Source organism: Leptodactylus fuscus, chromosome 11, assembly GCF_031893055.1.
Source record: "Leptodactylus fuscus isolate aLepFus1 chromosome 11, aLepFus1.hap2, whole genome shotgun sequence".
Lineage (NCBI taxonomy): Eukaryota > Metazoa > Chordata > Amphibia > Anura > Leptodactylidae > Leptodactylus > Leptodactylus fuscus.
The window spans coordinates 13,455,368-13,477,808 of NC_134275.1; the positions used below are offsets into that span (position 1 = coordinate 13,455,368).

The window sequence follows — 22,441 nt, forward strand, 5'->3', positions numbered from 1 at the left end:
ATCCGTGGCGCGAGTTTCCCTCCCGATTAGGTCCATTCATTCGGGCCTAATCTGAAGCAGAATGCCGTGACGGGATGCCGGGGCACTGCATTAGCCTTCCATCGACGCTAGCCCAACGCTATGTTCACGCACTGAATCCATTTTCCGCCATGTGAACATACCCTTACTCATGTTTTCTGGGTTTCAGCACAACTCCTTGCTCTCTTTAGGTCTTCTGACTGATGTCAATGATTGGACCTCAGTGATCACATGGGTTATGCGCCATCACAACACTTGCATCTATGCGCCATGAGGTCATCATGTGATCCCTGAGACCCAATAACTCGGAAGAGCCCCCAGAGTATAACAGCAGTTTTGGTTCGGACATGTTCAGTCCAAACAAAACGACACATTATTTTTCTAATTGTTTTAACATTGTGCCTCCACTAAGGCCATCATACACCATTGGGGGACACGTTAACATTTGTATTCTTTCCTATACGAACCAGCAGCTCCTACATTTCCCGGTCCTGGATGGATCACATGACCATTAGATTACTGAGATTAGGTTTAGAACAAATTTACTACTGACAGACTCCCTCATTTAAAGATCAAGTGAACATACTACATTCAGTTGTGAGATACAAAATTTCCATAGGCGTATTAATGTGCAGCTCTGAGCCCGGAGGCAAGAGAGTAATCAGAACTATCAGGCCTTATCAGCAGTCTAGATGTAATCTCCGAAACATAAATGCAAAGATAAGACTGAATTTCAAGAAATGCCTGGGGGGGTTTAATGGCATTCAAGGATTGCAGCACCTCAGTTAGTGATATACCTTCCTAGTTGTTGTGGTGTTGCAGAGCTATACACCTTCTATAGATCTCCATTTTTCTATTAAACAGTTCCAGTTTTGCAGGGTCAATGAATAAACAAATACATTTATTGAGTATTATGTGAGAGCGCCACACACAGGACTACATGCACTCTCACACCTTGACATGCTGTCAGTGGTTGTCCGAGGAAAGTTATACCACTTAGGTATGAGAATCATCAAGATTGGCTCCAGGCCGCTCGCTTTTGCAATTGCCGACCAATGTTGACCCAGATGTTGTCGAATTGAGACAAGCCCAGAGATGCTGCCGGCCATTGTAGCATGTTATGCTATGCTATGGAGGTTGCTGATAGTAAATTAACCAAGCAACATGTGGCATGGCACCCTCTTGAAAATCTGCTCCTTGGGCATTTTAGAGAAATGGCTGTACCACTGGTTCTATGACCAAAATTTGTAACGCCAAGCTGTTAGTGTACCTGAAATGAAGACTAGTGGGTCTAGCTTCTCTACATTATGCCACGCCATACCATAATCCTGGAGTAGGACTGGTGTGATATTCCTTTGTGAAGGCGCATGGTGTTGCCCACATGGTCTTCAGACCAGTCCCTGGCTGTCATTGCATTCAAGACAAAAGTGGGATAGAAATGGATACATCTGATCTGAATTCCTTTGCCATTGCCATTCCACGCCATTGTCTCCATTGCCATCTTGCTGTGCACATCATAGTCTTTGAGAACAGTGGCATGAGGTCAATGGATCACCATTGTTGTACAAACACCTTCTGAGGTTTGTGATGACACTTTGTGGCTCCAAGGCTTGGGATGTGACGTCAAATCTCATTACAGTGCAGAATGGATGACTACGTGCCAATCAGATAATCCAGAGGTTTGCCACTCAACACTTCTTGCTGCCATCTAGTTTGTTGTTGTTCCACTGACCAGGACACACAACACTGAACATTGCTGACATCTGGGCCTAGCAGTGATAAACCAAAGGCCTCTCAGTTCAAGGATTCTGTCCCTCTTAGTTTGCAACGATTGGCGATAATTGGTACGTTGGCAAACCGGAGGCATCGCACAATTATGCCAAACCATTTGATCTGAGTTTTGGCTTTTATGCCTCTTCCGCAGGCCACAGATTGGAGCTAGGTGCTTGATCATTTGCAGATCTTAGCATCACCTGCTACTTCCTCATTTTGCATAACCTTATGTCTTGTCCTTGTTGGTGCTGAAGTTTCAATGTTGAGAAGTGTATATATAAAACAACTTAGCGGAGAGGCATCTCTGATACCTGGGATCTGCCTTACAACCTTCATCCATAACATGGACTTAAAGACCTAAGTTTAGTACAATGGTTTACAGATTTAGGGAACTGAAAGAAGTAATCCTAGGAGGCCGAGACAAAAACTCATTGATGTCTAAAGACAATAACATTCCTTTCCTATTATTCAGACCATCCCAACCAGATTGTGTAAGAAATACTAGACCAACTACTCTTGTAGCTTAAAGGGGCTGGTCAATATAAAGTGAAGTCTTCTAACACTCCTTAATTTCCCCCCACGGTTTTATAGATCCTCTTGGAGTCAGTCTTTGTTTCCTTACAGTCCACAGGTGCATGGTTTGTTACAAGACACAACTTACTGTGCTGTGAATGTAACAAGCTCGGTACCTGTCTGTCCATCACATGACCATGGACTGATTTTTATTCTAATGGAATTAAACAACGAATGACCTCAAGCAAAGATCTAGGTCAGATGATGTGACTTACTGCTCTCTGGAGGGGAGGGGGCTGAGTTTTCTGGATTATGCCCGCTTTCAGAGCTGTTATCTGCTCTTGAGTTCCAAGTAATCAGTCTCAGACATTGCCTGTTATCTCTCTATATAAACACAGAGCTAACATTACATTTACTAGTAATCTGTTGTCTGTCCTGGCAGCATGCAAGTTTTTTTTTTTCTTTCTCCAAACTTTTATAATGTAATGTATTATTTGATCTGTATTTATGTTAGATTTCTTGTAATTATAATAAATAATCTGTCAGATAAAGGCAATGCCTGTATCGACCTAGGTACTTCATAGTGTCCTGTTCATTAAACGGTCAAAGCCTGCCCACCAGCTTGCGGAAGAATACAGGAAGTGGGAAGAAGAGCGAGCAGGCAAACTGGTGAGAGAGGGAGATGGAGATAATATAATTTTATGTAAGACTTTGTATTCTCATGTAAATGAGGCAGTTGGTGCACTGGGAGTGGGCAGTTTTTCTCCAAATCCACAAAAAATGACAAAGGCAAATCTGCAAAAATAACAAAGGTATGTTGTTTATTACTGTAATGTGCTCTGAGTATACTTGGGTAAGGGGGGTAGGTGGATGCCCTTTAAGCACTAATTGCATATCACTATACAGCCATTAATCTGTAAAGTATACTTGTGCCGTGTTCCATTAGTTAACCAATACTATTGACTGTTCAGAAGTTGCCTCCTATGGATAAGAGATCCATATCAAATGCACTCGCATGAAAGAGTCCTCAGCTAAAAATATATTTCTTACATGCTTTTGTTCTGAAACTAGCTAGGATGAAAAAATGCATCTTTCCTGACATCAGCACTTTTCTCGAACAATATATTTGTAACAAGGGCCATCTGCCAAGAGTGGAGAATGCTATATGTTTTCATTTAGACTAATAACTGGAGGGAAAATGCTCCCTAAGCAAATCTGTCCAGTTCTCACACAAGAACTCGGAGCTGATGCCTTGGGCAATTCACATAAAACTGCACAAAAGAATCTCAATCATTGTAACACCACAAGTATATATTACCCCTGTGATTTAAAGGTGAAACGGAATTTGTTGTACACATACGAAGTTGGGTTAAATGGCAGATATCCATATTAGCATGCAGCTCCAGAGAAGTAGCAGATGCCCCCTGCTATATGTACTAACCTATGTCTTAGACCTGCTGCAAACCAGTTCATTCAGTCCATGAAATACAGAACATATGTTGGTGATATTTCTCAGAATGAAGACTGTCTGGGGACCCTCTCACACACCATATCTATGATGGTGTAAGTCACAACCTACAGGGCTACTATCGGGAACTAGAAGAATGAGTACAGAACATATGGTGCCATAAGATCAGGTCTCTGGGCAGTGTTAAGCCCGGAAAATACAGCTGACAATACTGAGCAGTGCACGGACCCATGAACAGTTTACTCCATACACTACACAGTGACCAGGCCTGCAATAGACCAACCTGACTTCTGTGCAGTGCATGGAGCCATCTTCTTCCAGCTCTGTACACTGTGTGGAATAGCATTCAGTAGTATCCAATATATGCAGGTATGCTTGGAATCTATTCCGGAGGATACTGCAGTCTTACTGTATATACAAACTATAATATGATGTTCATATGTGAAAGATATACTGGTTGTCTTATGAAGACCACCCCCGTCCATACGTCCTATTAGAGCATATGGAAGTCATTAAGGGGGGTTCCATCTCCCAGGATTCCCTATGAGCCAAAAAGAAGAACTACTCTGCATTCTGTGGACTTGAGAAGTTCTTGTATTACATAGACAGCCATTGATCTGCCATGCCCCCAGCAGAATCGGCTTTGTGTCACAGCTAGATTTGGAAAGAGGTCGTCTCTGACACACGTGAACAAATATAATATAGGACAATATGTTGAATCAATGGACTTTCAATCTGTGTCCTTCCAGCATTTCTCTCTCTGAAGGATTACGGCCAAAAGAGATCAAACGGCCAGAATGCAGAGGAATGTTGGAAGAACACCGATCGTGCCATCTCATCTTCTGCTATTCCCAAGGAAGAAGTAAATAATACATCGTAAAAGAAGTTAACAAAAACCAAAACTTGCCTGGTCAAGCAATAATATTATATAATACACTGTACCCTTAAACACTTTGTTGACCCAGTCGTGTCCCTGCTCTAACCCCCTTGTTGGCGCAGCACTCTACAAAGTGCACCTGGCCGGTCGTAATGTCCCCACTCGCTGTATGAGTGGCCGGGTTGCTTGTAAACCCACTCCCATGTGCGAGTTCTACTGAAGGGGTGACCCTGTGGCACCTGAAGACACCATACAGATGAATATGGACCTATGTATCATACTGCGCTCCTCCCTACCGTCCTTCTATGGGATCTTATTCTCGTCCTTGAGATGCCTCACGCTCCCTCTTTTGAGGCTTTGGTGATATCTCTCTTCGCTTTCTGTCCTGATAGTTTCCTTCCTGGTGGCCATCTCTTCTATCCGCATGGTTTCTGGTCTGGCTTCTCTGTCGTGGAAGCCTCCGTTTTTGGTTCTCCACGAGGACAGGGTAGTCTTTTATCTGCAACCTACATTTCTGGTCAGGTGGTCTTTTCCTTCCACATCATCGTGGATATTGTTTTACCATATTACTTGTCCGAACCCCAAGCACCTTCTGAGCTATGTCTTCTTTGCCCAAATCGGGCAATCTGGTTCTTTTTGTCACTCTCTGACCCTTTGCCATCATTCGGATGCCTCTGACCCTTGTTCCATCATTTGTCTCTTTCCCCTTTCCATTAGCAATGTTGGCTGGGGCTCACTGGACCAGTTCACTGCTGGCATGTGCAATCCTATACAGTGAGAGTCGATCCTCCTACTGCCATGACTTTGCTCATCCTACTTGAGCAGCAAGAACAGTGCTTAAAGGGATCCTATCATTAAAACTCATTTTTTTTCTGCCTAACATGATGGGAATAGCCTTAAGAAAGGCTATTCTTCTTCTACCTTTAGATGTCTTCTCTGTGCCGACGTTCAGTATATAATTCGATTTTCGTCAGTATGCAAATGAATTCTCTCGCAGCATCGGGGGCGGGCCCCAGCGCTCAAACAGCACTGGGGCGTCCCCAATGCTGCGAAAGAACTATCCAGCGATGCCTCCACCTTCTTCAGGAACGGGTCTTCTTTGCGTCTTCTTCCGGCGGTGGCTTCAAACTTCTAGGCCGACTGCGCATTCCTGCCGGCCACAAGAAAGTGGCCACTTACAATACTGTGTAAGCGGCCATTTTCTTGTGGCTGGGGGGCATGCGCAGTCGGCTTTGCCTGAGGCCTTAGAAGTTTGAAGCCAACCTCCGGAAGAAGACATGTGAAGACCCGTTACTGAAGAAGATGGAGGCGCCGCTGGAGAGTTCTCTCACAGCTTTGGGGACACCCCTAGTGCTGTTTGAGCGCTGGGGCCCGCCCCTAGTGCTGCGAGAGAACTCATTTGCATACTGGCGAAAAATGGGATTTTAACCAAATGGCGGCATGGAGAAGACATCTAAAGGTAGGAGAAGAACAGCCTTTCTTAAGGCTATTCCGTTGTGTCAACGAGAAAAAAGTTTTTAATGGTAGAATCCCTTTAAGGGTGCTGAAGGCTGTGGCCCCCAGTGCGCAAACGCAAAATAGTTATTCTCCAAATCTACAAGTCACATATATAACAAAAGTATATTTATTCATCACTGTAACGTGGTGATATTTTATTCCTTGATGTTTTTAGGGTAGAAGACGGTGTTAATATATGGTGATTGGGGTTAAAAAAGTTAAAATATGGGGTTAAAATATGTCATTCTTTAGTGCTCTATCGTAGTGGCCTAGTGCATATTAGTGCAGTAAATAAGTTGTTCACCTGCGCTATAGTATACATAGAAGCTTTATATCTGGCAGATCGATGGTTTACTCACCTCCCCCAGGCTCCAGAGGTGGAGACTGAGAACTGTGCAGCTGTGATGTGCTATACAATTCTCTGTATGATGGGGCAGAGCACTTTGTGAGTGATCTACCCAGCATTAATGAAACAGTCACGAGTTTCTAGCACCGCTGGAATCCTCATGACTTAAAGATACCGGGAGCTTTTAGCAACTTTTTTTGCTTTGTTTCAGTACGTCAACTTGCTGCAAAAATAAGCGTAATCTGAAGTGTTGTTGTGCACACTCACAGCAGAAAGCGGAGAACCTTTGCAGCATTTCCCCTCAACCACACACACGCGCTTAGGAAAAATCTGACAATGAGTCCGGGGAGGCTTTTACTCTGAATATGGAGGTGTTTAGAGCAACTTCCTCTCTGAACAGAAGTCAGTAGTAACAAGGTTGTTTTTGTCTTTTTGCGCAATGACTACACCAGAGAGTATCACTTCTCCACTTTTTTGGTGGTATCTCTTTATAGTCATTGATGACACATAGGTCTAAGCTGAATTTAAGAAGATCCGTGTTAATTGATCTATGAATTGCTCGGAGGCGGCGTACATATTATCATAATGCTAGCCCGCGAGGGAGGTGGCAGCCCCGGACTCACTTACATGGGATTGTGCTTAGGGTGCAAGCCTTGCATATCTGACCCAATGTCTCCAATCTCTGGGGGAACCACCATTTTAGCTACATCTACTTCCCCAGAAAACTAATATAGTTCAGTACCATGGCAGGACCTCCCTGCCCAAGTAGCCGTCATATTCTACAGGGTGGGCCATAGGTATGGATATCACCATATCAGTATGCTGATATCACCTTACCGTGTGTGGTATATTAGTACATGGGAGGGGGGAAACATTTGAGGCTGGGTGACGGCCATGGTGGCCATCTGCAAAGCCGCCATTTTGGATTCAACTTTACTTTTGGCCCACCCTGTACATAGGTTGAGAGGTATAGCGTCACATTAGACTGTTCAGGGATCCTTTCCTGACGTCTTAGGGTGCATTCACACTACGGATACGCTGACTGATTCTGAACGTTAAAACACGTTCAGAATCAGCGCGTATAAAGCAGATCCCATTCATTTCAATGGGAGCCGGCATATGAGCGCTCCCCGTTGAAATGAATGGGCTGCTTTTTTCTCTACGAGCGCTCCCATTGAAGTGAATGGGAAGCGCTTGCGTGTACGGCTCGGAATGAGCTGAGTGAGCCGTACACGCGAGCTCCGTATACACTCCCATTGATTACAATGGGAGCCTGGATCATATACACCGCTTTATTTTGCGGCCGTGATTCTGCAGCCGCAAAATAACATGGCGTATACGAGACGAACTACCATTGAAATCAATGGGAGCGTATACAGCGCTCAAAATCTCACACGACGTATACGTGCCACATCACGCGGCACGTCACTCCGTGTGAATGCACCCTTAGGCACCAAATTCTGCCGTGTAAACCTATCCTTACAATATGTAAAGTAATGGAGAAGGAGATGGCAGAAGCTGTTCATGTAGTGGTCTAGTGTCAGCAGGATTGTTGTTAACCTTCTTGAAGAGGTAGTTTTCACATGGCTACTGGTGGAAACGTCTAATGCATTTTAGTAAAACGTTCTAAAGAATGGGAAAATGTCTAGAAGTCTCAGAGATAGTCTGTGAAGAGCAGATAAGAAGAGAACAGAGAAGAAGGGATTGTCCGTAGGGTGAAGAAGAGAAGTTGTGTAGCTGTAAGTGGATTGGAGGGGAGTAAGAGAGTTAGATGGGAGGCCACGGAGAAGGATGTTACAGTGGTCTGGTCGACTCAAGGTGATGGAATGTTTATGGGTTGGAGGCAGCAGGACATAGGAATGGCGAGGATGTGTAATTTGATAGACAAAGCAAAATAAAGGTTACCCCGAGGCAGCGGGCTGGTAGGAATGGGTAGATGCCATTGTGGTGCCATTAACTATGATTGATAAGTCAGTTGGGTGGGGGGGGGGGGTACTGAGTGCCAAAGGAAAAATGATGAATTCAGTATTCTCCATATTGAGTTTTAGAAGGAGGAGGAGATACAGTATATATAACAGACTCTCTGGGATTCTGAAATTTGATAATACCCTGCGGCCTCACGCCTTTGTTTTTGGGGTTACATAAGTGGCATCAATAGGCGAGAATGTGGCACGGCAAAAGGCCATCCCACCACCCTACAAGGATGGCATAAAGCTGCCACCTGTGTTGTACAAAAGTTGTAAATCCCTGGTTTGTGACTTCTTTTTGCCAAAAAGTGCCAGATTTTTACTGTTGTAAATTCCCCTTCAGGTTCCATTTGCAGCTATGCTATGCTGCTTGTTTTATGATATTGCATACCGTGGATATTTGTAATTTTAATATATTCCAGTGGGCTTGGCAATTTTTTAAATCCTATTAATATTATAAATGTGAAAGTTTGTGGGTTTGTGAGTTTGGATGTTCGGATGTTTGTTCCTCAATCACGCAAAACCCGCTCGACTGATTTGGCTGAAATTTTCCACAAACATAGTTAATACACCCGATTGTGCAATAGGCTACTTTTCGTCACAATAGCGCACATACGTTTGTGCCAGGACCCTCACAAAACCCGAACTCACACCACCATCTCTGCAATCTCACACACTTTGGACCATAGCAAGCCCCAAAATTCATATTGCCCTCTGCAGCCTCGCCCCTAACCCCACACAATCACATATACGTATACTTTACCACTTTGCCCCTCACCTTAACGATACTCCAGGAGGCTCTCTTTAACGCTCCGGAGCAGCCATGTTTGCCGACCCCCACCACTCTGACAATCCCTGACACCGCCCACCCATGTCAATACCCCTAGGGGGTCTAATAAATGCAAAAAAAAAGTTGTAAATATATATATATATATATATATATATATATATATATATATAAAAAGGATTAATAATTCAAATCACCCCCCTTTCCCTAGAACACATATAAAAGTAGTTAAAAACTGTGAAACACATACATGTTAGGTATCCCCGCGTCCAAAATCGCCCGCTCTACAAAGCTATACAAATATTTTTCCTGTTCGGTAAACACCGTAGCCGGAAAAATGGTCAAAAGTGCCAAACCGCCGTTTTTTCACCGTTTTGATTCTGATAAAAATTTGAATAAAAAGTGATCAAAGCAATAACATTTCCTGAAAATGGTAGAATTAAAAAGTACACCCGACCCCGCAAAAAAAGACGCCCTATACATCCCCGTACACGGACGTATAAAAAAGTTACGGCTGTCGGAATATGGCGACTTTTCAAAAAAAATTTTTTTAACACAGTTTTGGATTTTTTTTACGGGGTCAAAATGTTAATAAAACCATATAAATTTGGTCTCCCCGGAATCATAATGAAACACAGAATACAGGGGACAGGTCATTTTGGTTGCACAGTGAACGCCGTAAAATTAAAGCCCGTAAGAAAGTCGCAGAAATGCATTTTTTCTTCAAATCCACCCCATTCGGAATTTTTTCCCTGCTTCCCAGTACATTGTATAGAATAAATAATGGTGGCCTCATGAAGAAAAATTTGTCCCAGGAAAAATTAAGACCTCATATGGCTCTGGGAGCGGAGAAATAAAAAAGTTATGGGGTTTAGAGGGAGGGGAGTCAAAAACGAAAATCAAAACATGCCATCGGCGGGAAAGGGTTAACTTCAAATCCCTCTGTCCCAAAGTCACTATGTAAAGTTTATACCAACACCGTATATATAGCAGCTCTAATACAAATTAACCTCAACAGAAAAGTCTCACGTACTCTCAGAATTACAGCAAAAACAAGATACACAGTTATATTTCATATCCCTTACCTTATACACAGTACGAAAACCTGCCTGTATATACCCACTTCTACAATCACCGCAGACGAAGTCGCGGGTACCAGCTATACTCAATATAACCTGGAGAATTTGCTATCCACTCCACTTTTTCAAGTACGCAAACATTTAACAAATCTGTATCCACCCAATTCTCGAATCACCGCTGACGAAGTCGCGGGTAACAGCTAGTCTATTATATTTGTGTAAATTTGTAACTACTATTTTTTGTGTTGTACCAGGAGAGCCAGCGTTTGACTATTGTGGTGTACACATTTGGTAGGGCTCGTGCACTTCGTGTTATATATTATTTGGTTTTGCCATTGCAATGTGTTCTTTTCATCTCTGTAGGAAACGTAGCATCACTTCCTGTGGCAAGTCTTGAGAAAAAAACCGAGCAATGCTGAATGCATCTGTATAATAACAAAACAAGCAGAATGATGTCATATAGCGAAACCGCTGCTCTCTGTGTGATTATTGGGATAATCTGAGGTTATGCCGCTACAGTAAAGCTGGCCATACACAATAGCAGACGGCTACAGTACCAGTCCTGTGTAAGGTTCAGACAATCTTGAGATTTCAGGATCGTTTTTAAAATCCAACTTTCAATCATTTTCCAGCCGATCCCGATCGTGAAATTTGCTCGATCGCTAACCGGGATCCGATCTTTCCCGATCGCTCAACCCTAGTCCTGTCTCGTTCCTCTGCCGACTCTCAATGACGAGCAACTGGCAAATGTTTTTCTAGATGAATGGTCAAAAATTCCTTGAGCTGTATTTACTGCTAAAAACCTTTACAGCACAAAAGTAACACCCTAAGAAGGGGGCCGATTTGGTTAATTCTACTCTTTGTAACATCAAGAGTTTCTGCAGAGGGGCCTTGAAAAATGACTCATCTTTTTTACTTTAAAAATCTAGGATATTTGCATCGTCTGCCTTCTTAAGCAAGCCGTTATGTTACTTATCAAGAGATTCCTACAAGGCTCTGCCAAGCCAAGACCCACAATCCTGAAACGTATTCCTCAGTGGGACTAGTGTGTGGTTCTGAAAGGCGCGTATTTCCCTCCATTTTGATTCTTTGGAGGACGTTGACTTCAAGTAGCTTTCCCTCAAAGAGAATAGAACTAGTTATCCCCCTGACATGTTCTTATGGAGCTCCAAAGGTAGTTTTTCTGGATGAGAATTGGAAACATGAACCTCTCAATGTCTAAAGATTTCTCTAAAATTAGGAAGGTAAAAAAACCTTATAATATTATTCTCAGGCAGTAACAGAGGCCTCAAAACCAATTTTATCTCTGTGTGTCCCAGAACTTGGACCTTTCTTTGTTTGTCTGGTCCCACTCTACTCAGTCTCCACCTTGTGCACAGAAAGAAGTCTAATCCTTTTGGATCCGATTTGAAGTGAAGAAGCCTAGTGCTCACACTTGACCTTCATCGACCTTTAAAGGTTAAAGAGGACCTTTCATGGGTTTGGGCACAGGCAGTTCTATATACTGCTGCATACAGCGCACTGTCAGCTTTCCTAATCTGTGCCCCGGGTAGAGCGCTTTTGGTCCCGGTACCGTAGCTCTTTACAGTCAGAAGGGCGTTCCTGACAGTCAGTCAGTCAGGAAGGTCCTTCTGCACAGCAGCGCCTATCGCGCTGTACTGTGTGAGCGGGGAGGAACGCCCCCTCCCCTCCTGATAATACTCGTCTATGGACCAGTATTGTGAGCAGAGGGAGGGGGCGTTCCTCCCCGCTCACACTGTATAGCGCTATTGGCGCTGCTGTGGAGAAGGACCTTCCTGACTGACTGACTGTCAGGAACGCCCTTCTGACTGTAAAGAGCTACGGTACCGGGACCAAAAGCGCTCTACCCGGGGCACAGATTGGGAAAGCCAACAGTGCGCTTAATTCAGCAGTATATAGAACTGCCTGTGCCCAAATCATGAAAGGTCCTCTTTAAATTCTCATGTTTGGGAAAACCACAGGCTTTGGGTAGGATTGGCTCCAACCACATTCCCACTTCAGACATTCACCTACAAAATATGACATTCATCTGATGGGTTGCTCAAGTATAACATCGACATGGAGAGAGTTACTTGGTGAATACAATAGGTTGCCCATTGACTACACTGGATAGAGTTACTTGGCGAATACGATAGGTTGCCCATTGACTACACTGGAGAGAGTAACTTGGCGAATATGGCCCCTGTACTTCAGATATCATGTCATATACCATAAAACAATCTAAAGAAACAATAACCCTCGTTTTGGAAGCTAAATATCGGATACGGCATCAGAACAAAGAACTGTAAGATAATGCAGCATGAAAAACCCCACAGACTTAGAGGCAGTATCCAAAGTACCATTTATTATGAGTCCTTTAAATAAATATAAATGTTAATTGAATTTAACTAAAAGATATGCATCGAATTAGAAATTTAGTTCTTAGCACAAAAATATACATTCCTGATAGTTTGCCAGGCGGAAATAAAAGGGGGGAAAAAAAAAAACAAAAAAAAAAACACTGAATGGATTTTGCTACGACTGTAGAACGACTAATTCCATTTATTGGCGCAGTGTCTCTGTGGCACACAACATGATTCAGTTTATTCAGATCAAACGTCATAAGTAAGGCAGCCCACTGGATCTATTGGTCACCAATGTCAGTTGTGGCACCGAAAGCCACTGTATTTCAGTGAAAGCCATCAGGTAGTCCTGTGGTTGCGATCTGAAGCTGGCCATACACGTCAGACGAATCTACCACTTTTTATAAGATTTTTTTTTATGGAAGGGGGAGACAAGGATCAGGCAGGTCAATTGCAACATGCCCAGTCCTTTTCTTCTCAGATCAGCTGTTAACCCCACTTTCCCGTTCGAAACACATGCATGCTCGGCTGAGTGTGTACATTATTGTGTAGGGGTGGGGGTGAAAATAGTCAATGGTTGAATTGGCATTTGCCGACAGCAAACTAAAGTATATGACCAGCTTCATGTATGCTTAGAAGACATAGAAACACTCCTACTGTAAAACTAAGTCCAAACCGGAACCTAGGTCCATGATGGCGAACCTATGGCATGGGTGCCAGAGGTGGCACTCAGAGCCCTCTCCTTGGGCACCCATCTGTGGAGCAGATTATACTGTGTGGGGGCCACTGTGGAGCAGATTATACTGTGTGGGGGCCACTGTGCAGTAGATTGTACTGTGTGGGGGCCACTGTGGAGCAGATTATACTGTGTGGGGGACACTGTGCAGTAGATTATACTGTGTGGGGGCCACTGTGCAGTAGATTATACTGTGTGGGGGTCACTGTGCAGCAGATTGGACTGTGTGGGGGTCACTGTGCAGCAGATTGGACTGTGTAGGGGTCACTGTAAAGCAGAAAACTGTATAAAGCCCCATTCGTATGACCATATTTTGCAGGTAATTGCAGATCCGCACATTATTAAGGTTAAATTGCTGTGTTGGCACATGGTGGTAAATTAGTGCATTTTGGTTTGCAGTTTGGGCACTTAGTCTATAAAAGGTTTGCCATCACTGACCTAGGCCATGATGGGACATGTAGTTCTACAGTATATATATAATTTATGAAATCCCATGCCTTCAGGGCTGCTGAACATCATCTGTCTAAACAGATCGGCATCTGCGGTCCAGCAGAGTAAGCCATAGGTTCCATTAGGTGTAAGATACAGATTGCTCTTTGGTAATGAAGACAGATGACATATTAGCAAGTACCATTATTACACAGTATAAATGAACTTACAGGATACATAATCTTTGTAAAATATATAAAAATGTCACAGCTGCTTCCACCGCTGCATTTATTCAGTTATAAAAAGTCACATACGCAAAGTTCTCATAGTCAAGAAGAGAGGCACTGGTGTGACGGGGACAATGCGGTCCTCTTACGCGGTAGAACATGGCTTTACAATGACTGCTGGCCTCACCCGTTTTACTACTTCGGTTACTGAAACCCTGTGCAGACTGAGCACGAGCGAAAGGAAATCTATCTGGAAGGAAGAAAAGCGATTTGCATCATTTTTAATACTACCTCCTCTATTCTCGGGATATACCCCATAGGAAATCTGCAAAAATGGAAGGACAACTGCAGACATACAGACTAGTTATCGCCGGTACTAGATCACTGTCTGAATCTGGAGCTGAATTTTAGGTATATTCCAAATTTCCGCCTCCCATTCAATTCAATGGCAGGCAGATGCTGATTTTTTTTTTTTTTTTTTTTCAGCTAGAAGAAAATACAGACTAAATAAACGCCATGTTCAATCCTGAATTTGCAAATCAGTCAGCAGAATTTGGTCAGGCCGAAAAATTCCGCTTCAAATTCCTGAAGCTAAATTTTCCAGTTGGTGCAAATTCTGCCACGGGAAGGTGAACAAATGCTACGGCTTAAAGGAGTTGTGCTAAGTTTTTGAGGCGTCTCATCCGTGCAGATCCCACCCGGGGTCCTGTGTCTCCTTAAAGCGGAGCAAAAATTGAGCAGCCATACTGCCGATCCGTTTAATGTTTTGGGACTGCCAATGATGGAGGAGACCGCGATCGCTGAGGTCTCCAATGGTCAGACCCCAACTGTTGATAAGTTGCAAGTTTGATACAAAATGCCTGGGAACTAAAGAAACAGAAATTCGGAGATACTCCCTGGCAATAGAGTTACAGCCTGACGTGTTCAGCACCTGCTTCTATGTTTGCAAATTCTCATGAACACGTTTCAGCACCTGATATGCAGAATAACCAATCTGTATGGCTGGGGGGGGGCACGCACTTGTCCCTTGTCTCCTGTATTCTATACATAATCCGCTTTTCTTTCCCATGATAGATTCCCTTTAACCCGTTTTCATGGGGAGATCTGTTTCATACCCATTATGAAACCCTGAGTTGTACGGTAAGGAAGAGGCATCTATCTTGTGCTAGAGAACTCATCTTAAGAAAGCCTTCCTTCTGGAAAAGGAAGGTTACAGTGTTTAGCAGAATTCAGCGGGATGTAAAGGATTGATCCAGCACATAGTAGAGAAGGAAGTCCAAATGCCTTACAGTCCCTAGAAGGATACGTCCAGAAAGTCGAGAATTTCTGAAGCAATCATTGCACTGTGAAGCTTTAATAGTGGCAGAGTAAGAAGAGTAGTATAAAATAGGTTTCTCGTCAAAAAAGCAGAATTTCATCCGTGTTGGCAATATAATGTGTTGGTGGGAAGGGGAAGGGGGGGGGGACATGACAGTCCAAAGTGCAAGGCTGGCATGCGTAAGCGCTTGGAGAGGTTTCTTGTTCCAAGTACATCACGACAGATTGCAAGGCTTTGCACAAACCGCTGCCGTCTCGGTGGCATACTCATTCATTCTTGGGAAAGCTATGAAGCGCGATCAAATCTACTCCACACAACTCATAGGATGAGCCGTTAGTGCAAGCTGAGGATAAAAGGGATATCGCCCAAGGTGTTGTGCTAAAAACCCAGATTTATGGTAGAAAACAGCCCTCCGTGGTCAGCATCCACCCCTATAGTAGAACACACTTTTTGGGATTCTTCTTTACCACAGGATTTAAAAAAGCGCGGACAGCTTCTGCAAACACCTCCCTGACCCCGTCCTGGTGCAGGGCAGAGCATTCCAAATACTTCACAGCACCGATCTGTCTGGCCAGAGACGAGCCCTGCTGGTTTGTGGTGGGTGCAAGGCTCTGCTCCTTCAACTTTTTAATAGTCTCTGCGTCGTTTCGAAGATCTTTTTTGGTACCGACAAGTAAGACAGGCACGTTCGGACAGTGATGGGAAACCTCCGGGTGCCACTTGTGCCTCACATTGGCGTAGGAAGACGGACTCCCGATGGAGAAGCATATAATGAAGACATTGGTCTGAGGATAGGACAGGGTGCGCAGGCGGTCGTATTCCTCCTGACCGGCAGTGTCCCACAGGTTAAGGCTAACCGTTCTGCCATCCACTGTCATCTGAGCACTGTAATTGTCAAACACTGTGGGGATATACTCTTCCGGGAAGGCATTGGTGGTGTAACTGATAAGAAGGCATGTTTTTCCAACGGCTCCATCACCAACCACTACACACTTTATTGTCTGCATTCTTCATGAAGTCACACTGTACCTGATGACAAATGACAAGGCTGTTAGGCTCTGGTGCAGCAGAATACGGTCACATAAGGGTTTGCAAAAAATATTAACCTATTACCTATAAATGGGTTTTGCACCCCCTCCATTCAGTCTGTATGGAGCAGCTCCATTCATCTCTGCTCTCTCCATCAATCCTAGCTATTCCGGATGGAGTACCAGTGCGCCCTGATTATAACCACTGCACCCCGATTATAACCATTACCTGGAGTCAATGACTACATCCTTATTCACGGCCACATGGACGTTTCATTGCAATAAACTATAATTGCTACCACAAAATTGCACCGTGCTTAGCGGGCCTGTGCAATGACATTGTGGAAGGACAGATTTACCACTGCCCAGCACATTAGGAAAGTATGTCCTGCCATAGAAATAATAGTAGACTGGTTATAAAACTCATTGCCAGGACTCTGTAAACCAACAGCCATGTTTCCAGCTACAGTATCTTGTGTTGTTGGACGGCAGCACCGTTCCTGAATGGCAGGCTAAGGGCACGGCTTCTATACAATGCCATTAGTTAATGAGTTAGTTCTCATTAGACCCATTGTCGGGCTAGCTGTGCATTTCCCGGAGAATACACAGACTCATTAATCTCTATGGGTCCATATATGACTGTGAATCACACGGTCACGTGCGGGCTGACAATTTGGGCTGCAAAATATAGACAAGGTTCTATTCTTGATCGATTTTGTGGCCCTTCTTCTGTGGATCCTATTCATTTAATGAAAGGGGCCCATTTGTTGACATGCACGTGTCCCCCGCGTGTTGCCTATGCCTTTAATTCATGGTCAGCCAGAAGTACTGGGTCGTCTGCAGCCGGCCTAAAGGTCATCAAAGACTAAAAATTAATGACCTTTCCTATTTGAGATGGGTGCGAGTCCAACACTGAATTGCACATCGATCAGCTGTTCCCTGCATAGTGTACAGAGCTGGACGCAGACGGCTCCATGCACTGTACAGTGGCCTGACTATAACACTGCAACTCAGCTCATATACACACATATATATGGATAGAAAGCTGTAATAGTGAGGCTGCAGTGTACGGAGCGGTCTGCTTCTGGCTCTGTACCCTATGTGGAGAACAGGAGCCCACTTTAGGGCACAGTTAAGCCCCCCAGTACCCATACGCAACAATGTAAACCAACTGCAGCATCTAAGGGGTTTCCAAGATGGAGGTGCCTGCTCTACCATTTCTAAGGTCATTAGGCTTTAATGCAGGAGTTTGCTGCAGACCTCCCCTTTAACCACTTACTTACACATCACTGGGTTAGATCTGCGCCCCCTCCCCCCCAATGACCACAGCACCAGGGCCTCAGCATACCTCCATTCACTGCAGCGGCCATATTCCCAGCGATAACAGGAAGTGTAGCAATATTGTTTCTCAGAAGCTGATGGGAGACGGTTACTTTGTTGCTGAGACAATAACATTTAGTCACCGATTGAGGCGATAGCAGATATGGATTCTATTTCTGATCAGGGCTGTGGAGTCGGGACCGATTCCGGGTGGTGCCAAATAATTTGATTATTTTTAATAACATCCATTGTTATAGACATTGTATAATCAGCCGGACACTTTGTGACAGATTTACTGCCATAGGAATCCATTATTAGCTTTCTAATGACTTAGCGGCTCCTTAGTGAGGTCCTAGTCGTGGCCTCTAACCATGGACGCCCCAGGGACCCCGCGGACTATATTGGGGGCTGCTGGGTATTCATTATGTTATAGAAAATACGAGTCTAGCAAAAGTCTTCTATATGGGACCTCGAACACAGATGTGACCATAGGCCAAGTGAGTCCCCCTGTCACTAGCGGATCGCCGCCACGTCTGACATCCATGTAAGACACGAATAGTGGCGGTCCGGAGATGGCGCACACTGGGTATACAGAATGGCGCACACTGGGTATACAGAAGGCCGCCCCGTGATCACATCTCACACACTGGAGTACAGATACAAATGCCAGGAAGAGTAACAGAGTGATGTGGTCTGCTGACAGGCGGCTCGGGTGTGCAGTATATGTAGTCACTATAGGGCTATATACATGCTGTATAGATGTGTCTGCTCTCAATGCCCCGGCCCCGTCCTGTAACTCAGTGACGCCCCCTCTGACCAGGGCAGGGACTGGCACTTACCTGACACTCAGAGCCAGCACCTCTCCCCAGCAGATCCGCCCCTCAGACACTCCCACCCTGGCACTAGGTGCCCCCATTACAGCCCGAGCCCCCGACTCACCCCAGAGACTCTCCTGAACCCGCACAGACCGCAGCTCTCCTCTGTGCAGCGTCTGATGGCAGCAGGACCGCACCCAGCCCGGGGCCTCTGTCTCCCGGGGACTTCCTGGTCTCGCTCGCACCGCTCCACTTCCTGTACCGGCCCTGGGCGGCTCCTACAAGCTCTTACATCCGAGCCCTGCACCGAGACACACCCGCCGCAGGGGACCTCGGGTAATGTAGTCCGAGGAGGAGCGCGCTGCATGCTGGGAGTCTATGCCTGATACCTGACGCGGCCGCTAGTCGGCGCTGTGCGCTCACTTATACGTGTTGTGTCAGGGGCGCCCGGGTTACCTCATATACAGGGCTGACAATATAATGTGTAGTATATACGTATATACATAGCTCACTACAGAATGTGTAGTGTATATAGCCCGCCATACAGCCATTGTGGGTCTGCTCACAGACATGACGTGAATTTCCCAATGTAAAATATTATAATAGCGCCCCCATTTTTGTGTAATCAATAAAACCAATGTCTTATGTGTTAGACTTTGGCCCCCTGAGGCTCCAGGGCCCGGCAGTGATTGGCAGCTCAGCACCCCCTTATAGTGACGCCCCTGTTTCTCCTCATCCCCAAACATGTCCCTTTGTACCTCAGCACAATATAATGTGGACGTGATATGGTATCGTAGTCCTTGTGGACCCCACAGAGTATAACGTCCCACACATTGTACCCCACACAGTATAATGTCCCGCACATTGTACCCCACACAGTATAACGTCCCACACATTGTACCCCACACAGTATAATGTCCCGCACATTGTACCCCACACAGTATAATGTCCCCGCACATTGTGTCCCCTACAGTATAATGTCCCGCACATTGTGTCCCCTACAGTATAATGCCCCCGCACATTGTGTCCCCTACAGTATAATGTCCCGCACATTGTGTCCCACACAGTATAATGCCCCCGCACATTGTGTCCCCTACAGTATAATGTCCCGCACATTGTACCCCACACAGTATAATGTCCCCGCACATTGTGTCCCCTACAGTATAATGCCCCGCACATTGTGTCCCCTACAGTATAATGCCCCCGCACATTGTGTCCCCTACAGTATAATGTCCCGCACATTGTGTCCCACACAGTATAATGCCCCCGCACATTGTGTCCCCTACAGTATAATGTCCCGCACATTGTGTCCCCTACAGTATAATGTCCTGCACATTGTGTCCCCTACAGTATAATGCCCCGCACATTGTGTCCCCTACAGTATAATGTCCCGCACATTGTGTCCCCTACAGTATAATGTGCCGCACATTGTGTCCCCTACAGTATAATGCCCCGCACATTGTGTCCCCTACAGTATAATGCCCCGTACATTGTGTCCCCTACAGTATAATGCCCCGCACATTGTGTCCCCTACAGTATAATGCCCCGCACATTGTGTCCCCTACAGTATAATGCCCCGCACATTGTGTCCCCTACAGTATAATGTCCAGCACATTGTGTCCCCTACAGTATAATGCCCCGCACATTGTGTCCCCTACAGTATAATGTCCCGCACATTGTGTCCCCTACAGTATAATGTGCCGCACATTGTGTCCCCTACAGTATAATGCCCCGCACATAGTGTCCCCTACAGTATAATGCCCCGTACATTGTGTCCCCTACAGTATAATGTCCTGCACATTGTGTCCCCTACAGTATAATGCCCCGCACATTGTGTCCCCTACAGTATAATGTCCCGCACATTGTGTCCCCTACAGTATAATGTGCCGCACATTGTGTCCCCTACAGTATAATGCCCCGCACATTATGTCCCCTACAGTATAATGCCCCGCACATTATGTCCCCTACAGTATAATGTCCCGCACATTGTGTCCCCTACAGTATAATGTCCCGCACATTGTGTCCCCTACAGTATAATGCCCTGCACATTGTGTCCCCTACAGTATAATGTCCCGCACATTGTGTCCCCTACAGTATAATGTCCCGCACATTGTGTCCCCTACAGTATAATGTCCTGCACATTGTGTCCCCTACAGTATAATGTCCCGCACATTGTGTCCCCTACAGTATAATGCCCCGCACATTGTATCCCCTACAGTATAATGTCCCGCACATTGTGTCCCCTACAGTATAATGCCCCGCACATTGTATCCCCTACAGTATAATATCCCGCACATTGTGTCCCCTACAGTATAATGTCCTGCACATTGTGTCCTCTACAGTATAATATCCCGCACATTGTGTCCTCTACAGTATAATGCCCCGCACATTGTGTCCCCTACAGTATAATGCCCCGCACATTGTGTCCTCTACAGTATAATGCCCCGCACATTGTGTCCCCTACAGTATAATGCCCCGCACATTGTGTCCCCTACAGTATAATATCCCGCACATTGTGTCCCCTACAGTATAATGTCCCGCACATTGTGTCCCCTACAGTATAATGTCCCGCACATTGTGTCCCCTACAGTATAATGCCCCGCACATTGTGTCCCCTACAGTATAATATCCCGCACATTGTGTCCCCTACAGTATAATGTCCCGCACATTGTGTCCCCTACAGTATAATGTCCCGCACATTGTGTCCCCTACAGTATAATGTCCCGCACATTGTGTCCCCTACAGTATAATGTCCCGCACGTTGTGTCCCCTACAGTATAATGTCCTGCACATTGTGTCCCCTACAGTATAATGTCCTGCACATTGTGTCCCCTACAGTATAATGCCCCGCACATTGTGTCCCCTACAGTATAATGCCCCCGCACATTGTGTTCCCTACAGTATAATGCCCCGCACATTGTGTCCCCTACAGTATAATGTCCCGCATATTGTGTCCTCTACAGTATAATGTCCCGCACATTGTGTCCCCTACAGTATAATGTCCCGCACATTGTGTCCCCTACAGTATAATGCCCCGCACATTGTGTCCCCTACAGTATAATGTCCCGCACATTGTGTCCCCTACAGTATAATGTCCCGCACATTGTGTCCCCTACAGTATAATGTCCCGCACATTGTGTCCCCTACAGTATAATGTCCCGCACATTGTGTCCCCTACAGTATAATGTCCCGCACATTGTGTCCCCTACAGTATAATGTCCTGCACATTGTGTCCCCTACAGTATAATGTCCCACACATTGTGTCCTCTACAGTATAATGCCCCGCACATTGTGTCCCCTTCAGTATAATGCCCTGCACATTGTGTCCCCTACAGTATAATGTCCTGCACATTGTGTCCCCTACAGTATAATGCCCCGCACATTGTGTCCCCTACAGTATAATGCCCCGCACATTGTGTCCCCTACAGTATAATGTCCTGCACATTGTGTCCCCTACAGTATAATGCCCCGCACATTGTGTCCCCTACAGTATAATGCCCCGCACATTGTGTCCCCTACAGTATAATGCCCCGCACATTGTGTCCCCTACAGTATAATGTCCCGCACATTGTGTCCCCTACAGTATAATGCCCCGCACATTGTGTCCCCTACAGTATAATGTCCTGCACATTGTGTCCCCTACAGTATAATGTCCTGCACATTGTGTCCCCTACAGTATAATGCCCCGCACATTGTGTCCCCTACAGTATAATGCCCCGCACATTGTGTCCCCTACAGTATAATGTCCCACACATTGTGTCCCCTACAGTATAATGTCCCGCACATTGTGTCCCCTACAGTATAATGCCCCGCACATTGTGTCCCCTACAGTATAATGTCCCGCACATTGTGTCCCCTACAGTATAATGTCTCGCACATT

At 45.3% G+C, this 22,441-nt stretch overlaps 1 protein-coding gene across 1 annotated transcript; it reads right to left on the bottom strand.

Annotated features, from left to right (window-relative positions):
* Positions 1 to 12,668: 12,668 nt before the first annotated feature.
* LOC142184468 (rho-related GTP-binding protein RhoG-like) lies at positions 12,669 to 18,830 on the bottom strand. Its single transcript, XM_075259347.1, has 2 exons — positions 18,686 to 18,830; positions 12,669 to 16,427 (listed from the first exon to the last, which is right to left on the bottom strand). The coding sequence occupies exon 2, from the start codon at positions 16,403 to 16,405 to the stop codon at positions 15,830 to 15,832; it is 576 nt and encodes a 191-aa protein (XP_075115448.1). The 5' UTR covers positions 16,406 to 16,427; positions 18,686 to 18,830; the 3' UTR covers positions 12,669 to 15,829.
* Positions 18,831 to 22,441: the final 3,611 nt, after the last annotated feature.

Coding starts and splice junctions, on each gene's coding strand:
- LOC142184468 (XM_075259347.1), bottom strand. CDS start 16,405: ATGCAGACAATAAAGTGTGTAGTGGTTGGTGATGGAGCCGTTGGAAAA.